Here is a 20,425-nt window from a genome sequence, read left to right as displayed (position 1 = left end):
ATGTAGGCAATGATACTGTAGCTTGGTTGACAATGATGACAACAGTCTTCTCTCTCTCTCTCTCTCTCTCTCTCTCTCTCTCTCTATGTCTCTCTCTCCCTCCATCCAGGACACCCCTGATAGCGGCAGGGATCATCGGCGGCCTCTTCATCATCGTCATTGTGGCGCTCAGCGTGGCCGTCTACGTGCGACGCAAGAGCATCAAGAAGAAGAGAGCCCTGCGGCGCTTCCTGGAGACTGAGGTGGGTGGAGCCTATAGGACTCTCCTAGCCAATGGTGTAGGCCGGCAAGGCACTTTGGAGGTCTGATTGTAATGTTTCCTATTACATGACAGGACCTTTGGGGTCACAGTCCTAACCTTTATGGGTGCTTTACTGGCCTGTAACTCTGAGAGTGTACAAATGGAACCGAATGGACCCGTCCATTCGGTTCCATTTGTACACTCTCAGAGTTAAATTAGTAGTGAGGATTTTACCGTGTAGATGTGGGGCTCCAGTTAGTTCAGTGATTCTCAACCTTTGTGGTTTCACGGACCCCCATTTTTCTGGGGGTCTTTAGCACAAAACGTTTTCAGATGGGGGTCCGTGTGGCCAAATACATATCAGTTTGGGGGTCCATAATTGGCATGAAAAAGTGTGAGACTACAAACATTGAATGTGGTTTTATCTGACTGTGGTTTTTATCTAGGATTTGAGAGAGAGAGGGAGAGAGAGAGAGACAGAGACAGAGACAGAGACAGACCGAGAGAGAGAGAGATGGAAAAGTCAGCATGAGTGGTGAAAGGCACCCATCTTTATTGGCTTTTCACAATGTCTTCCACACCAAATGACAAAGACGTTCCATTTTGTCTTATGTTCGTTTGTAGGGCTCCCACTTTAAAAGTTAGCAGAGCCTTTCTTCCAGAAGGTTGCCGACTGAACTCGGCTTCTGAGCAAAAACCTTTAAGTATAGCTCTGTGCCTGGCTGCTCAGCCACTCGGAGCAAATGCGTTACGCTCCTTGTTAGCGAGACGACGCGAGTTAGAATCCGACCCCCGTCTCGTCTCGCCCACATGCCTCTCCTCTCTCTCGCCTCTCCTTCCTGTTCATGCACTCTCATACTGTATCGTTGCTGTCCTCCGGAAAAGGAGGGGGTGAAAGACCCTATGTTCCAATGTATCCAGTGTAGTTATTATTCTTACTTACTTACTTTAAGTATGTAACTTTAGCTATTGAAAAATAGCACTGCGAGCTTGTAGATCTGCTATTTTTGAAAAGTCGTGAAAATGTGTGCAAATCTTTGAACATTTGTATTTTTAAGCGAACATTTGTAACTAAAATTTTGCTTCTGGGGGGGTCCCTGGAACTAAATATTTTCAGATGGGGGTCCGTGGCCATCATTTTGGGGGTCCTTCACATGAAAAAGTTTGAGCACCACTGACATAGAAACAGATTTAAACCAGTAAGACTCCCTAATCGACCGAGATAAGCGACCGTAGGTCACTTATCTCCACAAATAGGGCAAAAATGTGTTTTGCCAAAATCTTCCTGATCCATGTTGATGACATGAGTGTAGACATACTGTGTAGTGATTTTCGTGATTTTAGGGCAAAATCTGTAGGAGCAGTGTCCAAAAATGTGTTTTTAAAAATCGGCCTGGAGGTGGCGCTATATGGGAGAGATTCATGTTGATGGGATGAGTGTAGACATACTGTGTACCGATTTGCGTGATTTTAGGGCAAAAATTGTAGGAGCAGTGTCCAAAAATGTGTTTTGCAAGAATCGGCCTCATGGTGGCGCTAGAAGAGGGCCATGTGAGAAATGAGGGGTGGGGTCTCCGCGCCGGCAAGGCGGACGAATAGGTACCGGCCCCGGCTGTCCCGGTCGCTCCTAGCCGGAGTTACGGCATTTTATGTGAGCTGCAGTGTAGGGGGTCCTCCACTAGGGGCGCCACCACTTTTGCATCCGTTCTGGAGCACCAGGAGTGGGTGGTCCCCGGGAATTCCCCGTGAGCAGCCCCGTTGGGGTGGTCATTTGGTCAGTTTAGCACATTTGGTCATTTTTTACATCTGGGGGTCAATTTGGCATGGATCGGGGCAACGGTTGCGGAGATATGAGCAGGGCAAGAGTGTGACGTGTGAGGTGTGACAGACAGACTGACGGACTGACTTACACTTTGTGCAGGGTTTGATAGTAAATGCGACCTATTGATTGATTGAAGGCTTTATTAGAAGTTTGCATAGGAAAATGTACAGATTCATGACGGTACAGTTCACTGGTACAAGGTCTACTAAAAGGAGATCCATGAAAAGACTAAGCTTATTTCAACAGGAAACCATTTAAGTATCTCATATAACAGACAAATAGAACACAGTACTATGCAGTAGACATGTAAAGAAAAAAAGAAAGAAAAAGAAAACAGTAGGTCTATACAATCAGTAAGTACAGTATATACAATATATACAAGGAAGGGGCAGGTAACAGTAAGTCTAAACAATCAGTATGTACAGTATATACAAGGAAGGGGCAGGGAGGGTAGGGTTGGGCTAGGTTTTTACCAGTTGTGAACGGCTGCTGCCTGTAAGTGGTTTTTTAGGGCAATTTTAAAGGATGCTAGTGATCCACACTCCTTTATGGCCTTCGGTAAGGCATTCCACATTTTTGTGGTATAGCAGAAGAACGAGTTCGACCCTTTCTTTGAGTTGACTCTGGGTTGAACGTGATCTGTGGCACTGCCTCTGGTGTTGTAATTATGGACATCCTTAACGTTTATAAAGTATTTTGACAGGTACTTGGGTATCATAGTGGTGTAGTGTATCTTGTACACTTTTTTGCGACCTATGGTCGCAAAAAAAAAAAATCACAACTTTTCAAAAATAGCAGATGTACAAGCTCACAGCGCGGCACTCGGTGCCGCGCTGTGAGCTTGTATATCTGCTATTTTTCAATAGTTAAAGTACCCAGGGCCCAGGATTTGATGTGACACCCCTGGGCGTGTGGTACTCAGCCACTCAGAGCTCGCAGTGTGCACATGCAGTGTTTTCAGATCATGCACGGCGGACGCCGTCCATCGATCCGGCCTTGGAGAGGCTGGGGTTCTGGTGAGGCATTAGACCACACAGCTGACTTTATATTCAAAGGAGAATGCAGAGGATCCAGGCCTTTGTGAAGTGTGCATGCATGCGTGCGTGCACGTGTGCGCGCGTGTGTACGTGCGTGCGGATCTACGAGCTCACAACGCCGTAATATTTAAATGTTTTCATAATAATGACACGTACAATTATCGTTTTGGACATACAACAGGGGTTTTCGTTCAACAGGGGGTCCGGGACCACTAGGGGGTCCTCAGAGTTATTACAGGGGGTCCTCCAAATCTTTGTGTGATAGAAACCTTTTTTATATTAACCAGCCTAGTGGCCATATTCTGACAACTCTAGCCAAAAATAGCAGATCTACAAGCTCACAACGCCTCGCGCTGCGAGGTGTTTTGATCTTGTAGATCGGCTATTTTCGGCAAAGAGCTTTGGTGTAGAGGGGGAAAAGAGCAGACTTAGAGTTATGAGTGAAATGTCAAGTTTATTGAGTATTGACTGTTCAAGCGGTTGAATAACTGAAAACACAAATTGACATGAATCCAAAATACACTGATGATTGTGCTGTCAAACGATGTGCAAAACTATCTATGAAAAGGTTGTGGGGGTCCCTGCTTCATCTCTCTCTCTCTCTCTCTCAACTAAGGGCTCCTTGGCCTGAACACGTTGAAGACCCCTGACATACAAGGTTTCCGCCCCCGACGCGCGCAACGGTATAATATTCTGTATATGTGAGCGAGGGCAGCTAGCGCTGCTCCTCCTCTGCCTGCTTGTCAGTGTGTGTTAGTATAACTGCGGGCACGGGGGGCCGCAGCGTTATAGACAGCTGTCAGAGAGGATAGGCGGAGGCCTCGGCCCCCCCGGCCCCCCGGCCACGCGCCATCCATCTTCATCAGCCGGGGCTAGCGCTCTGCGACAGGCCACCGCACGACCTGCAGGGGAAGTGTTTACTCTGGGAACATCCCCACTGTCATGGGAGAGAGGACAGGTATACATACTGAAAGCTGCATACCGCCGTTGTCGGGTGGAAACCTTGTATGTCCAAAAGCGCTTGTTTTTTTTTATTTATCATTAAAAAAATTAACTAAACTAGTGAAAACAGCCGATCTACGCCTCGCACCGCGAGGCGTTGTGTGCTTGTAGATCAGCTGTTTTCACTACTTTTGTGCGATGGCCTTGTACGATGAAGCAGGGCTTTATCCCCAGGAGGGGGAGTGGGACTGAGTTACCAGGGCCCAAGGTGGAAGGGGCCTTAATTTTCGCTTTCAGAATATGTTCGATATTAGTAGAAATAGCAGCATCTAGCAGGCTAACTTTGCTGCCTCTGTGCAACAGGGTTACACCACGTAGCAAAGAACATAAAACATATCGTCATTGTCGGGTGGAAACCTTGTATCTCCAGAACCGAAAAACGTACAAAAAAACTTGGAGATACAAGGTTTCTGTCCGACAGTGACGATATGAACTATAAGGTTTATGCCTGACAGCTACATGGAATGTAAAAGTAATTAGCATTAGCGCTAAGACCGCAGGCACCGATGGACTGGGTTTCAATTCCCACAAGAGGCAGCGCCGCGCTCATCAAACGGCCCCTGTGCTCAGCCCTCCTGCCCACACCATTCCCAAGCCTCTCTGGAAGGAGAGGAACGGCGAGGAGAGTAGTGCGGGATGGGGAGGACAGAGGCTGCAGAGCGACAGGGATGGTGGCGGAGGCCACATCTCACAGGATTTTAACAAATTAACGTATAAAAAATGTTTCGGCTCATAGTTTCCATTTGAAAGCTGCATACCGTCATTGTCGGGTGGAAACCTTGTATGTCCAAAATCGCTTGTTTTGTATTTATCATTTAAAAAATTAAGTAAACTAGTGAAAACAGCCGATCTACAAGCACACAACGCCTCGCACCCGCGAGGCGTTGTGTGCTTGTAGATCAGCTGTTTTCACTACTTTTGTGCGATGGCCTTGTACGATGAAGCAGGGCTTTACTTTGCGAAAAAATGTAAAAATTTGAAACTTGGAGATACAAGGTTTCTAGCCGACCGTGACAATACGCTTCCCTGTCTTGTCACCCAGCTTGCATACACCGCCTCCTTTTCCACACGCACACACGCACACACACACACGAGCACGCTACCCAGAAGCTCTTCCAGATAATGAAAGCATACAACTGATTTCGGGACAGTCAGCGAGTGAGTGTGAACTCACTATTCAAGAGAATAATAGAGCTGAGCCAGGAACTGTAAATGGAGATCAAACTCGTCTGGACAAGGGACTTAGGAGCTCAAGGACTGACTCTCTCTCTCTCTCTCTCTCTCTCTCTCTCTCTCTCTCTCTCTCTCTCTCTCTCTCTCTACTACTGTGCTCTGAACTGAGTTCTCTCCTTGTACAGTATACGTCAGATGGTAAGAGGGGGCGCTGGCTCATGCACTGTCAAAGAACGGTGATCCAATCTCTTGGCTGGGATTTCCATATCAAGAGCACACGTAGTGTCTTGTTATGATTGGACTCGACTCTCGGCTGTTTTCTCTCTCTCCCCCTGTTCCCTGCTCTCTCTCTCTCTATCTCTCTCTCTCTCTCTCTCTCTCTCTCTCTCTCTCTCTCTCTCTCTGTCTTGCCTCCCTCCCCTCGGCCTCACTCGTTCTCTTTCTATTTTGATTACTATATATCTTGCCCTCTGCCATGTGAGAGCACTTCATTCCTTTATCTTCTTTGTCTCATCTTTCTTTCGTTGCCCCTATCTCTTGCCCTTGCTCCCTCGCCTTCTCTCTCTCGCGCGCACACACACATTTGAAGTAAGTCGACAGGCTAATGTAAAAGCACTTGGCTCTCCCTGTGGCGCCTCTAAAACGGGGGGCCCCCAGAAAACAAATTGCTTGTCGGGGAGAGACGGCACAGCCAGTGGAGGCCCCTCGCTGTTGCACCGCCACCTCTTGCCTTGCCCTCCGAACCCGGCCTCCGTGATGCATCACTAATGTTCCTGGAGCTGGAGCGGCGTTGCACTCCCTCCTTTCCAAACGCTCCCCCCCCCCCCCCTCGGCAATGTTGTTTTTGACAGCACATTTGTATTTAGTTTTACTCTTTAGTCTTTTGAATAAAATGTCATTTGGTTTTAGTCATAATTTAGTCACCTGAAAAGCTTTAGTTTTAGTCTAATTTTGGTCGACTAAATATCGTAAGTTTTTAGGTGACTAAATCTACAGTTGATTTAGTCAACTGACATGTATTTTGCCAGGCCTTTATGGCGTCGTGATGGCTGATTTCACACTTGGTTGCGTGCTGAAAATAGCCGATCTACAAGCTGACAACAAGTGAGCTTGTAGATCGGCTATTTTCAGCACACAACACCTGAGAGCAACCAAACATAAAATGACTCTCATCTCCACTAGTCCCTCCCTAACGTTTTAGTCTAGTTTTTATTTTGTTGACGAAATTGTCAATATATTTAGTCTTAGTTTTAGTCATCACAGCTTAGTTTTTATTTTGTTTTTATTTTGTTTTCGTCAGTGAAAAAACAGTCGACAAACATTTTTCGTCATAGCTTTATTCGACGAAATCAACACTGCTCCTCGGTCCTTTCTTTCATCCCCATATGGCTCTGTTGCAGCAACAGGGTATGTATATTTCAGCACCAGTCATTGCGGACAGCTCCCATACATGGCCTGTGTATTTCAGCACCGGATGTTGTGGACAGCTCCCATATGTGGTCTGAGTATTTCAGCACCTTGCATTGTGGACAGCTCCCTGGCTGTTCTACTGTAGTCTGTCTGTACTCTGTAGGGGAGGTCAGCACCAGGTGGGCTGCGGACAGCTCCCCTTTTTCAGAGCCTCACATCATTGCTGTGGCTTAAATCAATGGTTCTCAACCTGTGGGTTGGGATCCCCAGAGGGGTCCCCAAATTATTTTGGGGGGTCCCCAGATATTTAGCTAAATTTTAGCATTGTTTTCTCACTTAAAAGTAAACAGAGTCAGACCAACATACAGTATAAGTGGTATCTGCACATTTCTAAAGTGACAAAATAAGGACCTTAGAGACCTTTTTAGTACCTCTGGTCAAACATTGGCCAAATTGTCAAATATTAGAGGCAGAAATTGTGAAAATAGCCTATCTACAACGCCTCGCTTTCAAGTCAAACTTAAATGTCCCCTACAATTCCAAGTGCTTGTGCAGGGTGGAGGGGTCCCCAGTTCAAATATGATTATTTGGGGGGTCACGGCCTGAAAAGGTTGAGAACCCCTGGCTTAGATTGCAGGCATGTGAACAGGCTAGTTACGACAGACTAGTTATGACCTGCATTTACTTGGTGTCATAGATGTACAAGGACCATTGATATGAAAAAACTGCAATAAAAACAAGCAGTAATTGCGACTGTCAGGTCTCAGTTAGTATCAAAACCTCCACCGGCTGTCTGTCAGTCTGTCAATCAGTCAGTCTGTCCGTCACGTCCCACTTTTCCCCTAATCATATCTCCGCCATGCACCATTGCCCCTCATTTCTCACATGGCCCTCTTCTAGCGCCACCATGAGGCCGATTCTTGCAAAACACATTTTTGGACACTGCTCCTACAGATTTTGACCTAAAATCACGCAAAGCGGTACACAGTATCTCTAATGTCACCAACATGGATCTGTCCCATTTCCCATATTCCCTCCTGATTGCCTACCGTTGCCTTCTAAAGTTTGTGTATGCAACCTGACGGCCGCTTATCTCCAGATTAGGGAGACTTACTGGTTCTATAAAGTCATCCATAGTCCTTTAGCATTATAAAGTCAGTAGTTTAATTTGATACAATCTAAGTCTTGAAGAGGTTTGAATGTTTGTCAGCTTGCTTCCCAGTAACAGCATCTCTAATCCCTCCCCAAAAAACAAGCTAACGCAAGCACAAAACAAATCTATGATGCAACACAATGTACAGTTGTTTGCAATGTATCCCGGCAGTGTTTGTATTTCCTTGTAAAGAAGAAAAAGAAACACAAGTTGAGTGTAACTGCTTCACATTGCCTTAAGGCTTCACACCGCCTCCCTCAGTTAGACCGCATTGTGTAACAAATATGGCATTTTATTTGGGTAATTTAACCGTCAAAGACCTGGAACGCGCCCAAGTCGCGTTAGATTTTAACCACTTTAACCATTATTTTATGCTTTAACTATTGAAAAATAGCAGATATACAAGCTGCGAGCTTGTAGATCTGCTTATTTTCGTTAAAATATGAGCAAGTCTTTGAATATCCTTTACCCAATCTTTGACCCGACTTCTAAATCCTTCCTCTAAATCAGTGGTTCTCAAACTTTTTCATGTCAAGGACCCCCAAAATTACATTTATTTGTTCAGAGACCCCCATCTCAAAATATGATGCTCCAGGGACCCCCCCCAGACACAGAGGTTTGAGTTACAAAAAATGTCTTTGAAAAATATATATAAATAAATATATAAATTTGCACACATTTAAAAAATAGCAGATATACAAGCTACGAGCTTGTATATCTGCTATTTTTCAATTGTTAAAGCATTCAATAATTCTAGGCCTAAACGGGTTAAATATCTAAGCGTGTACCTTAGGGTTAATAATGCAAGTTCTTTCGGAGCACAGTGTTTACTTATTCAATATAAAATAATTCCGGGGTAATGTATTCTAGCCGGAGGCGAGAGTGCACTGCTTATTTGTCCAATGAACCATCCGAATCCTCCATACACTGCACCATCGCGGAACTTGCATTTGACGAAGGCAGGGTGATTATTAGCCAGTAAATAACGTGTGCTACTGTGAGTGTGTGTATGTGGGTGGGTTTGTGGGTGAGAGAGACGGAGGCGTGGGTGAGAGAGAGAGAGAGGGAAGGAGGCTTAGCAAGAGGACGTTTGAGTGTTAAATCTTAAAGATGCAGTGCCATGATTTATTTCCCCCTAAAACATGATTATCAGGTATTATGATTATACTAGGAGGAGGATTTTCTTTTTCCAAAAGAGTGTACAGAAAGAGTTAAAATTAGGTTTTTATGTGGCCACACCCAACAGTTCATTAAGTATGCCTGGTTGTTCAGGTGGGTGGTGACCCAGCTGAAGTTAACCACACCCACAGTGTTGGGTGAATGGTAAAAGGGGAGGGGATGATGATATGATGTCATTTAATCACTGTTTTTGGATCTGCACTTTTGACCCACAAGGCGTCAGCCTCCAGGAAGAAATCCAAAATGCAAAGGGTCATTGCACATAACATCCACACCTGGGGGTCTAATGAAGTACTGTCAACCTCCTAGACACATGAAAACCAGAAAAAGTACAAAACTATGTCACTGCCTCCTTAAGCTAAATCCATTGTACAACGGTGTCGCGTGACCGGAAAACAACGCATTGCGAGCTTGCATGTCTGCTATTTTCGGGCACGCAATCCCACCGTAAAGACCCCCCCCCCCCCCCTTCCCAGTCTTCACTTCTTCGTCTTCTGTCTTCTTTCTCATCATCTCCGCCCTTCCTCCCCTCCTCCTCTGCTTTCATCTCTTTCGTCTCCTCTCTCCATCAGTCCGGTCCAGGCTTGTTCTAATGAAACAATAACAGCGACAGCCTGTCACCATCTGCTCCTCTTGCTGCTCCGTCACCTCCGCCCCTCCCTCCCCACCCACCACCACCACCCCCTCTCTCCCTCATCCACTCATTTTCTCATTCTGGCGCGCACACGCAGGCAGGCGGGCGGGCACACACGCATGCACTCACTCACTCACTCACTCGCACATACACACACAGGTGACCACTACTCGTGCGTGCGTGTTATTGCGTGGACGTAAAACAATCCCATCGTTCCTTCACTCGGTCACTCGCTCTCTTACTCAATCAGTCCTCCTTTAAGGGCTTTGCACACAGGCGCGATTTTCAACAATTGCGTTTTTTAAAACACATTGGATTTAGTGTGCAATGCTGTGCGGAATCCGTGCTGCGGATCCAAAAAGGAGTCATAAAAGGAGCGATGAGTTTTTACCGCATGCGACAAGACGCACAAATTGAACTGGGTTCAATCGGGGGGAAAAAACGCACTGCCGCATCCACCTGCCGCATGGCAAATTCGGAGCCGGTATGCATGAGGACATAGAGAATCATTGCTTTATTTAAAAAAAAATCTAATCGTCCTTTTTTTTTCGTGCGAAAAAACCGCGGCTGTTTGCAAAGCCCTTTATTCAGTCTCTCCCTATTTCCCTCTCTTTCTCGTTTCTCCAAGTAATTCACTTCCACCGGTAGGACGGGCGCTGCGGACTCTCTCTCTCTCTCTCTCTCTCTCTCTCTCTCTCTCTCTCTCTCTCTCTCTCTCTCTCTCTCTCTCTCTCTCTCACACACACACACCTCTCGCTCTCCCTCCCTCCCTCCTCTGCCTCCTAACTCCTAATTCACTTTCAGCAGTGGCGGCGCAGCGGCGGACTTAACTCTCATTCAGGCAACCGGGGCCCCGGCCATAACAATAGCCATTAAACGGCATGTCATTGCCGGAGCTGTGGGCAATGTCATCCATTCTGCGGTCCCTTCCCTTCCCGTCCCGTCTCCCCTTCCCCTTCCCCTTCCTCCTCCCTTGGTTGAAAATGTGCGGTTGCCCCGTACCGCTGTGTCCACGCTTTTATATCATATTGAGTAAGTGCTGCTACGCCTGACCGACTGATATATGGTCTCATTATATTGTTTGATGGCCGCGGCTGAGTGTGGGTGATTATGTCGGTGATAAAGCGCGGCGAGCAGGGGGGCCCTGATGGGCCGATAGGCTCATTAAGACACATATTGATCAGACGCATTGACTTGTGGCGAGCGCGGCGGGCTTGATGGGTGCTTCGCGGGGAAGGCTTGTGTGTGTCTGTGAATGTTCGCATGTTGGATGAGAGAGAGTGAGAGAGAGAGAGAGTGTGCAGTGAGTTCAAATGTGCGCATGACACGTGTTGTGTTGTTGTCTATTATTCATGTCAGTGGTTTCTCAAACTTGTTGAACCTTTGAGAACCATTTGATTTACGTATGTTACATGCATTCATACATTTGTGAATGTTACATCCACTTGCATGCAGTGGTGTTAAGTAACAAAGTACATTTACTCAATTACTGTAATCACAAGTACATTTTCAATTTTGGACTTTTACTTGAAGGGGAAGACCACCCTTTTTCAATATTGAACTATGACATTAATAATTTAATATACCTTACTGGAGTTGAGTGGAAATAAAAAAAATTCCCCCCCTTCTGTGTTGCCTAGAACTGGAGGAATGATTTAAGGGTTTGTATTATAAATCACATCGGTGTGATGTCATCACGGTGTGATTTGCAATACAAACCCCAAAATCAATCCTCCAGTTCTAGGCAACACAGAAGGGGGGGAACTTTTTTTTAATTTCCACACGACTCCTCTAGTCTAAGGTATATTAATGACATACCGGTAGTTCAATATTCAAAATGGGTGGTCCTCCCCTTTAAGTACATTGCAGTATTGATACGGCATTCATTTAAAAAAATAAAAAAAATTAAAATAAAAGTTCAAATTTGGACATAGTTCTATGTTTTAGCTGTTGGGCAGAAACCTCCAAAACACAACACAGGTGACATCGGGGGGAAATAACTCAATTCACTCAAAAATTCCTTTTCCCACCGTCGGAGTTAAATTAACAGGATCGTACCGGCGCGCACACTCCACAAACTGCATCCGAGCATCAGGTGCAATTACAGCGGGGTCTCTCGGCGGCGGTGCTCGCCAGCTGTGCACACACAAAACAATCCCAATATGCAGGGAGGCGCTTAGGAGAGACTCCTCTCCACGCCTGTCTGCCCGCCAAATAACAGCTGACACCCAGCAGTATCCACACCAGCTGCCGCGCGCTGGCACCCGGCCTCGGTAGAGTCATCATCATGTGAAGCCCCCTTCAGTACGCTCTGCCCGCGTAACAAACAAACACCATGCACCACCACCTGACACCTGTAGCACGGGCTGGGAAACCAAGCGGGTCGAGGAGGAGGAGGAGGGTTCGGGAGGGGTGGGGAGTGGAGTGGAGGTTGGGGGTGGGGGTGAGGGTGGGTCGGGGTGGGGGGGTAGAGGCATTGTCTGAGAAACAACAGGTACAAGTGGAAGGATATAGGCAGGTGCACTACGCACAGACAGTGGTGGAAAAGGTAGTCATTTTTATTTTTAAGTACTTGATCACATTACACGCGTCACACAAAAGCATCAAAAGTAGTAGATCCACAAGCTCTGAAGGCAAGGCACGTTTTGAGCTTGTAGATCTGCTACTTTTGCTATTGTTGAATTTGAATCCTGAAAAGTAACAGTTTCGTACATATGAGGTTTCCACTAAAGAGAGACGATAATACAGTTCACTGTTGGGTGGAAACCTTGTATGTCCAATATGCGTTACTTTTAAAGAACAAAAAGGTCATCCAATTTCAATGTAGTTATTTAGTCACAAGCTTTTGTTAATTGATGTACTTTGACTTTAGCCAATCTACAGTATATCGGCTATTTTCACAACTTTAGCTTGACACTCCTGTACGAGGAAGGATGTATCATGTGGGCATTCGAACTCGGGTCTCCCGCGTGAAAGTTTAGCGTCTTAACCACCAGATCAAAGGGACATCCCTGTGGGCCAGGGGAAATATTCCGAGATATACAGTACATTAGTCTGAGGCAGTGAGTCACTCTGCTACACCAACATGCACAATCTCAGGACCCTGACCCTGATCTCAGACCTAACCTCGCCTCACCAGGCTTTCTTGGGGGAAAGCCTGCATGGTGATCATTTACAACGGGCTGTTTGATCCGGTCTAGGCGGAAACCACAAGCAGAAGAAGCAGTGTCGCTTTGTTTTGGTTTCCCCTGTTTGTTTCCCCAATCCCTATTAAAATGCTGGAGTGTAGTCTTGCCAGTTGCTACGAGTTGGACTAAAAGATGCATATACCAAACGAATTTCCCAAAAAGCAAAACTACGCCGCATCAAGGGGTTTATTAGGTAGGTCCAAAAAGTTTGTCCTTGAGCGCACAGGAATTATTTTGGGTTAAAACTGAATCCGGTTTGATCTTTCCGGCCAAATTGTAGTCCTTTGAGAACTACAACATGGCGTAAAGTGGTTTCCGCTCGCGACCGGATCAAAAGCCGAAAAGTGAAGGGATCCCAGACGAGACTATTGTTAGACCAGAATGGAGGCTTCATTAGTATCATTGGTAACACCTGTGAAGGATGAGAAGTGACCCAACTTCTCTCCAAAATGGCTGCCGTGCGTATAGCCATATTGACTGTTGCCATGCTTTACATGTAAAATAACTGACTGTTGCCATTCTGTGCCTGCATGTGGTCCTCAGCTGGTGGAGCCCCTGACCCCCAGCGGGACGGCCCCCAACCAGGCCCAGCTCCGCATCCTGAAGGAGACCGAGCTGAAGAGGGTCAAGATCCTGGGCTCTGGAGCCTTTGGAACGGTCTACAAGGTGAGCGCACGTTTGTGAGTGTGTGTGTGTGTGTGAGTGTGTGTGTGTGTGTGTGTGTGTGTGTGTGCGTGCGTGTGTGCGTGTGTGCGTGCGTGCGTGCGTGCGTGCGCGCGCAATATTCCAGTCTGAACATGGAACTTGCACAAGTGACAATCAAAAACCCACACACCTGTCAACTATGGTAACACTAATAATAACTAGTAGGACGCTTCAGGGCGACAAGCGACCTCACCCTAAAGGGAGAGGTCGCGCCATGTCTTGGCCGTCTGGCCAGTGATGTATATCGGACCAGTTCCCCATATATGGATATGAAGTCCTGTTAGATATGGGCTTAATATTGATGACATCAAGGATCTCCATATATGGGCATAAAGTGGTTCCCATGACATCACAACATACAATCCCTTTTATGCCCATACATGGAGAATCCCTGTCTGAACCAGCCACACCACTGTGATGTCACCTGTTTATGCCCATATATGGAGATCCCTGCTCTGAGTATCTGACATCACTGTGATGTCACAGTGATGTGTCAGGGGAACCACAGTGTCAAGCTTTTACACGTACACATACAGTGCAGAGAAATCGTATAAAAAGTACACAAAAGTATAGAGAAAATTGGCGATCTACAAATTCACAACGCATTAAGTGTTTTGAGCTTTTAGATCGTCTAGCTTTGCCTGATGCCGTCATACGTGAAAGCACAAAATGGGACGTTAAATCATTAAAAGATAAAAACGTAAAAAGGTTAACCCATTTAGGCCTAGAATTATTGAATGCTTTAACCAGTGAAAAATAGCAGATATAGATCTGCTATTTTCGAAAAAGTCGTGAAAATGTGTGCAAATCTTTGAATATATGTATTTTCAAAGCGAACGTTTGTAACTCAAATTTTGCTTCTGGGTGGTCCCTGGAACTAAATATTTTGAGATGGGGGTCCGTGGCCAAATAAACATCATTTTGGGGGGTCCTTCACATGAAAAGGTTTGAGAACCACTGACACAGTAGTCTCTCAAGAACAGACTAACTGAGCTCCAGTTTAGTGAAAAGGACCTTTTCTTTGACGATGGCTGGCCAGATTGCTGACATAGAAACATAGGTTTTTCAAAAAATCTTAGAAGGATTCAAAAGACACTTATAGAATCTGGTCAAAATTCTAATTTTCACGATTTTTCAAAAATAGCAGATCTACAAGCTCGCAGCGCGGCACTCGGTGCCGCGCTGTGAGCTTGTATATCTGCTGTTTTTCAATAGTTAAAGCATAAAATAATGATACACAATACATTGATAAGATATGATAGATAGTTACCTACTCCTCCCGCGGGGGAAATTTGGTATATCGCAGCCCAATATTCAGCTTAACCCTTATGAGGCAGCCCACAAGGAGCGCAAGGGGGGGAGCAGTGATGGCTGGAGCGGGGGATCGTACCTGCGACCTCTGGGGTCTCCGGAGTCCTAGGTGTGGACACTAACCACTCAGCCATCACTGCTCTAAATACGGGTACATTGTACCCGTTCTGAATGGGTTAAATATGTATGAGAGTACAAGGTTAGTGGCCGGCAGCAGCAGCAGTGTCCTCACACAACCCCCGCGTCAGGATTTAATTCATGGTGAATCCTCTCGGTGAGGCCCATCGATCGAACTGTTGCTAGGTAGGTCACCTAATGGCAGGAAGATGGGTGGCTTCGGTCCCCCATGCAATAATGTTCTTGGACTTTAGACCAAATTGCATTCTGTGATCATTTTAACCCATTTAGAACGGGTACACATTTTGTGTATCATTATTTTATGCTTTAACTATTGAAAAATAGCAGATCTACAAGCTCACAGCGCGGCACCGAGTGCCGCGCTGCGAGCTTGTAGATCTGCTATTTTTGAAAAATCGTGAACATTTTGACCCGATTCTATAAGTGTCTTTTGAATCCTTCCAAGATTTTTGGAAAAACCTATGTCAGCAATCTGGCCAGCCATCGTCAAAGAAAAGGTCCTTTTCACTTAACTGGAGCTCAGTTAGTCTGTTCTTGAGAGACTACTATGTCAGTGGTTCTCAAACCTTTTCATGTGAAGGACCCCCAAAATGATATTTATTTGGCCACGGACACCCATCTCAAAATATTTAGTTCCAGGGACCACCCAGAAGCAAAATTTGAGTTACAAACGTTCGCTTTGAAAATACATAATATTCAAAGATTTGCACACATTTTCATGACTTTTTCAAAAAATAGCAGATCTACAAGCTTGCAGCGCGGCACTCGGTGCCGCGCTGTGAGCTTGTATATCTGCTATTTTTCACTGGTTAAAGCATTCAATCATTTCTAGGCCTAAATGGGTTAAAGGGTAAGAATAAAAAACAAGAAACAAGTGAAAATGATACGGAGATAATGAGATTTTCTTTCTTTTTGGGGAGGGGGTGGGGACAAAAGAGTTTCTTTTTTTATACTTTGACAGATCACCGGGAAAATCAATGTTGTCTCGCTGATTTCCGGACGCCGGAATCAATGTTTTCATAAATCACAGCTTGGGATTTGACCATCAGCACAAACCTCACGTACAATAAACCCTTTTATGGATGAGACCCCCACGGCCTATTTGGTGGTGGTGGGAGGGGGGGGGGCACAGATCGGGTCGGAAACAGCAAAATACTGTTCCCCTTCTGTGAGTTCCACCCGCCCTCGACAAACTTATTTATGCCACCTGTGTACACTTTGCAATCTCAACTGAATAAATATTGCATTACCAGCTATCAGGAATCCTGTATTTATAGTCCTATTTATTTTATAGCTCAGGGTTTTTTTTGTGGTTGTTTTATTTCAGTTTTTTAGTTTTGTTTTGTTTAGTTTTTTGTCTGCAAAAGCATGGATAATCCACAAACATCTATAATTAAGTTATTTCACAGCGACCTTTTTGTTATGCAAGGAGGCGTTGGTCTCTAAAACACGCTGTGTGGAAATCCCAAGAATCCCTGAATCCATTTTTGTTATTAAAAATTTGTGGGATGTGGAACTGTTTGAACAGGATTAGTCAATAAGCACCATAACTCAGAACAATTCTTATGACACAATAACAATTCTTGTCAGTATTTTGCTCATGCGTGCACCTCATTCAGATTGTCCAGATTCCGTGGATGGTGTGAACTATCGGTAGGCTGCCCTGAACAGGAGATTAAAGGAGTAGTTCACCCACAAAATGACTTTTTTTTTCCTATTGATTACTCGTGCCATGGAGACTTGAGTTCAGTAAAAAATGCATTCAGCAAATGCATGGCAGTGGATGGGGAAACCGTCAGGATACGTTTTTTTCTTTCTTTTTTCTTTTTCTTTTTTTAATTATTGACTTAGGAATGCGCCAAAAAAAAACAAACATATTATTGAACTCAAGTCTCCATGGCATGAGTAATTAATAGGGGAAAAAAGTAATTTTGGGGGTTTACAGTTTTCAGTTTAGGCATTTAGCAGACGCTTTCCAAAGCGACTTACAATAAGCAGATAATACATCACTATAATAAACAAGATAACATGTCAGAACAACAACAATATAACAAATGCATATGAATATCAATCTAAAAAAAAACAATATAATCAGTAAAGAAAAAAGGATTCTAAAAAAAAACTAAAAACAAATGCTAACTAGCTTCCTGTATGGTCATTGAGTGTTTCAGTAGTGCTATGGGTTTAGGTGGAGTCTGAAAAGGTGAGTCTTCAGTCCACGGCGAAAGCTAGCGAGTGAGTCCGTTGTTCTAAATGCGACAGGGAGTTTATTCCACAGCTTGGGGGCCAGGAGGGTAAACTGTGAACTACTCCTTTAACTTTTGGGTCAAAGTTCAACGTCACGGTCAAGGTTAAGGTTGTTAAGGATGGATGGGTAGATTTGGATGGTGGTGGTGCGGGGGATGGGGTAGAGTTATCATTAAGCTCCCAGAAGACACAAATAACCTTTGGGTTGAAAACGTGAGAGGACAACGTCGTAATTATACACAATCCATCATCATATCGCAGGTGGAAATGGCACATCTTGACTAGCATAGCATAGCGTGGATGGAGACGGGGGTGCCTAACTTTTAGATCAGGGGTCTTCAACGTTTTCAGGCCAAGGACCCCTTAGTTGCGGGAGAGATGAAGCAGGGACCACACAACCTTGTTATAGATTCCATATTGTTTAATTGTTTGACAGCACAATCATTAGTGTATTTTGGATTTATGTAAATTCGTGTTTTCAGATATTTAACCACTTGAACTGTCAATACTTTACCAAACCTCTTTGCCGAAAATAGCCGATCTACAAGCTCACAACGCCTCACGCTGCGAGGCGTTGTGAGCTTGTAGATCTGCTATATTTGTCTAAAGTTCTCAGAATCTGGTTAAGAATCTGGCTAAAAAGGAGATTTTATTATTTTCTTTCTATCACACAAAGATTTTTGTAGGACCCCCTGTAGTAACTCTGAGGACCCCCTAGGGATCCCAGACCCCTTGTTTTAGATCAACATCACATATCCTACAACATACAATAACAATACAGATAATACTTTGTTTTTTTATGGAATTATTTTTGAAAAGTTTAGAATTTGTTTCCAACTTATAAAAGGTTGTGGCTTTTCTTGTAATGTGGCTTATATTTTGAAATAATAATAATTCAAAACAAAGTGTAGGAAACAGAAAAATAAATAGGTATTTACTCGCGAGTTGCAACCCATAAAAATTGGTCCGCAACTCGCATATCGTCGTTGTCGGCTGGAAACCTTGTATCTCCAAAACCCTTCGTTTTGTATTATCATTTAAAAACGATTTAAAGTAGTGAAAACAGCTGATCTACAAGCACACAACGCCAGGCACCGCGAGGCGTTGTGTGCTTGTAGATCGGCTGTTTTCACTAATCTTGTGCGACAGTCTTGTATGATGAAGCAGGGCTTTACTTTATGAAAAAAAAGTAAAAAACATACAAATTTGAAACTTGGAGATACGAGGTTTCTGCCCGACAGTGACGATATGAGTCCCGAATCCACAATTTGGGAAACATTGGGCTGTCCGACTGACAGCCACATTCCAATCCCTCACGTTCCTGGGCGCTTGTTTCGCTCCTCCTGCATGTCCTGTTGTATGTAGATGCTGCTGGGTCTCTCACATGTGAGCTGTTTGACGTGCATTCTAGCCCACACCCGTGCACAAACAAACAGCACGATTGTATAAATAAAGATCAAGCCGTTATTGAATTTGTTGCTTTGGTAGCTTTGATCACTGTACCTCAGTATCTCTGCGGTTTAAACAAGGGGGACACTTTCACTCTCACACCGTCCAACACACGCACACACGCACGCACGCACGCACACACGCGCACACACACCCGCATGCATGCAGGCACGTTATGTTTACATGTCAGGATACAAGCACGCTGATCAAAGTTTTCGCCGGCTCCAAAACATCCCTTTGAAGTCCGCGACACGGCACAGCTTTTTCGTTGTTGACCCCCATCTCTCAAGCGTTGTCATGGTTTCGATCCCATAGCCCGAAGAGACGATCGGTCCAATAACAGAACAGAATAGCTCACAATTGTGAGCTTTTAGATCTGCTACTTTCAAAAGACTTTTATACATTTGAAAACGTGAAATGGGACATAATAATGAGTAGTTTTACTTTTGGGTACTTTAAGTACATTATGAATTCCAAGTAGATCCAAGATGGCGCCACGTACGGCTGCTTCGTCTTACGCTCCTCACAGCCAATGCAGTTTTTTACTTCTTTTGTCTTTTATATCTTTTTTAGTTATTATTTTATCTTTAGATGTGTTGTGTTTTTGTTGTTTTGCTGTTTTTATACATACCTCTGCATTGTCTGAAGGGAAGCCGAACAAAAACAAGTTTTTTATGTACCTGTACAAAAGACGTAACAATAAAGTACAACCTTGAACCTTGAAACTTTTACTTGTAACAGAGTATCTTCTACATTGCAGCATTGGTACTGTTGCTTAACCCATTCAGAACGGGTACACTATATTGTGTATCATTATTTTATGCTTTAACTATTGAAAAATAGCAGATATACGAGCTTGTAGATCTGCTATTTTTGAAAATTCGTGAATACTTGAATACTTCTAAGATTTTTTTGAAAAACTTATGTTTCTATGTCAGCAATCTGGCCAGCCATCGTCAAAGAAAAGGTCCTTTTCACTTTCAACTGGAGCTCAGTTAGTCTGTTCTTGAGAGACTACTATATCAGTGGTGCTCAAACCTTTTCATGTGAAGGACCCCCAAAATGATATGTATTTGGCCACGGACCCCCATCTCTGTGAGCAAGCTGTGAGCTTGTACATCTGCTATTTTTCACTGGTTAAAGCATTCAATAATCCTAGGCCAATGGGTTAAAGTAAAATATGTGAGTAGTTTTCCCACCACTGACGTTCTCTGTGCTTGTGTGTGTGTCTCAGGGCATCTGGGTACCAGAGGGCGAGACGGTAAAGATCCCAGTGGCCATCAAGATCCTCAACGAGACCACCGGACCCAAAGCCAACGTGGAGTTCATGGATGTAAGTATTTATTACTGCATCAAATGTTTATACGTATTTGTGTTTATATGCGTGCGTGCCTGTGTGAGGAACATACTGTAAGCCTGCGTGGGTGGGTGTGTGTGTGCGTGCGTGCACGTGTGTGTGTGTGTGTGTGTGTGTGTGTGTGTGTGTGTGTGTGCGTGCGTACGTACGTACGTGGAAGTGTGCACATGCTATCGGGTGTAACACCAAATTCTGGGCCCTGGGTACAAGGGATTCACTGCGGGCCGCCCATGAATGTTCTACATATTTTGCGCTTTAGCTATTGAAAAATAGCAGATCTACAAGCTCACAGCGCGAGCTTGTAGATCTGCTATTTTTGAAAAGTCATGAAAATGTGTGCAAATCTTTGAATATATGTATTTTTTAAGCCAACATTTGT

At 44.6% G+C, this 20,425-nt stretch overlaps 1 protein-coding gene across 1 annotated transcript in view; it reads left to right on the top strand.

The window, feature by feature from the left end:
* The window catches only part of LOC308280042 (receptor tyrosine-protein kinase erbB-4-like), a 789,750-nt gene that overhangs the window by 499,294 nt on the left and 270,031 nt on the right, over positions 1-20,425 (top strand). The window contains 3 exon segments of the mRNA XM_080720298.1: positions 110-242; positions 13,383-13,505; positions 19,924-20,022. Of these exon segments, the coding sequence (XP_080576424.1) occupies positions 110-242; positions 13,383-13,505; positions 19,924-20,022 (355 nt within the window).

This window comes from Nannobrachium achirus (genome assembly GCF_963921795.1).
Source record: "Nannobrachium achirus genome assembly, chromosome: 24".
NCBI lineage: Eukaryota > Metazoa > Chordata > Actinopteri > Myctophiformes > Myctophidae > Nannobrachium > Nannobrachium achirus.
The sequence above is the reverse complement of the archived record's forward strand: the minus strand, read 5'-3'. Positions and strand labels throughout refer to the sequence as shown.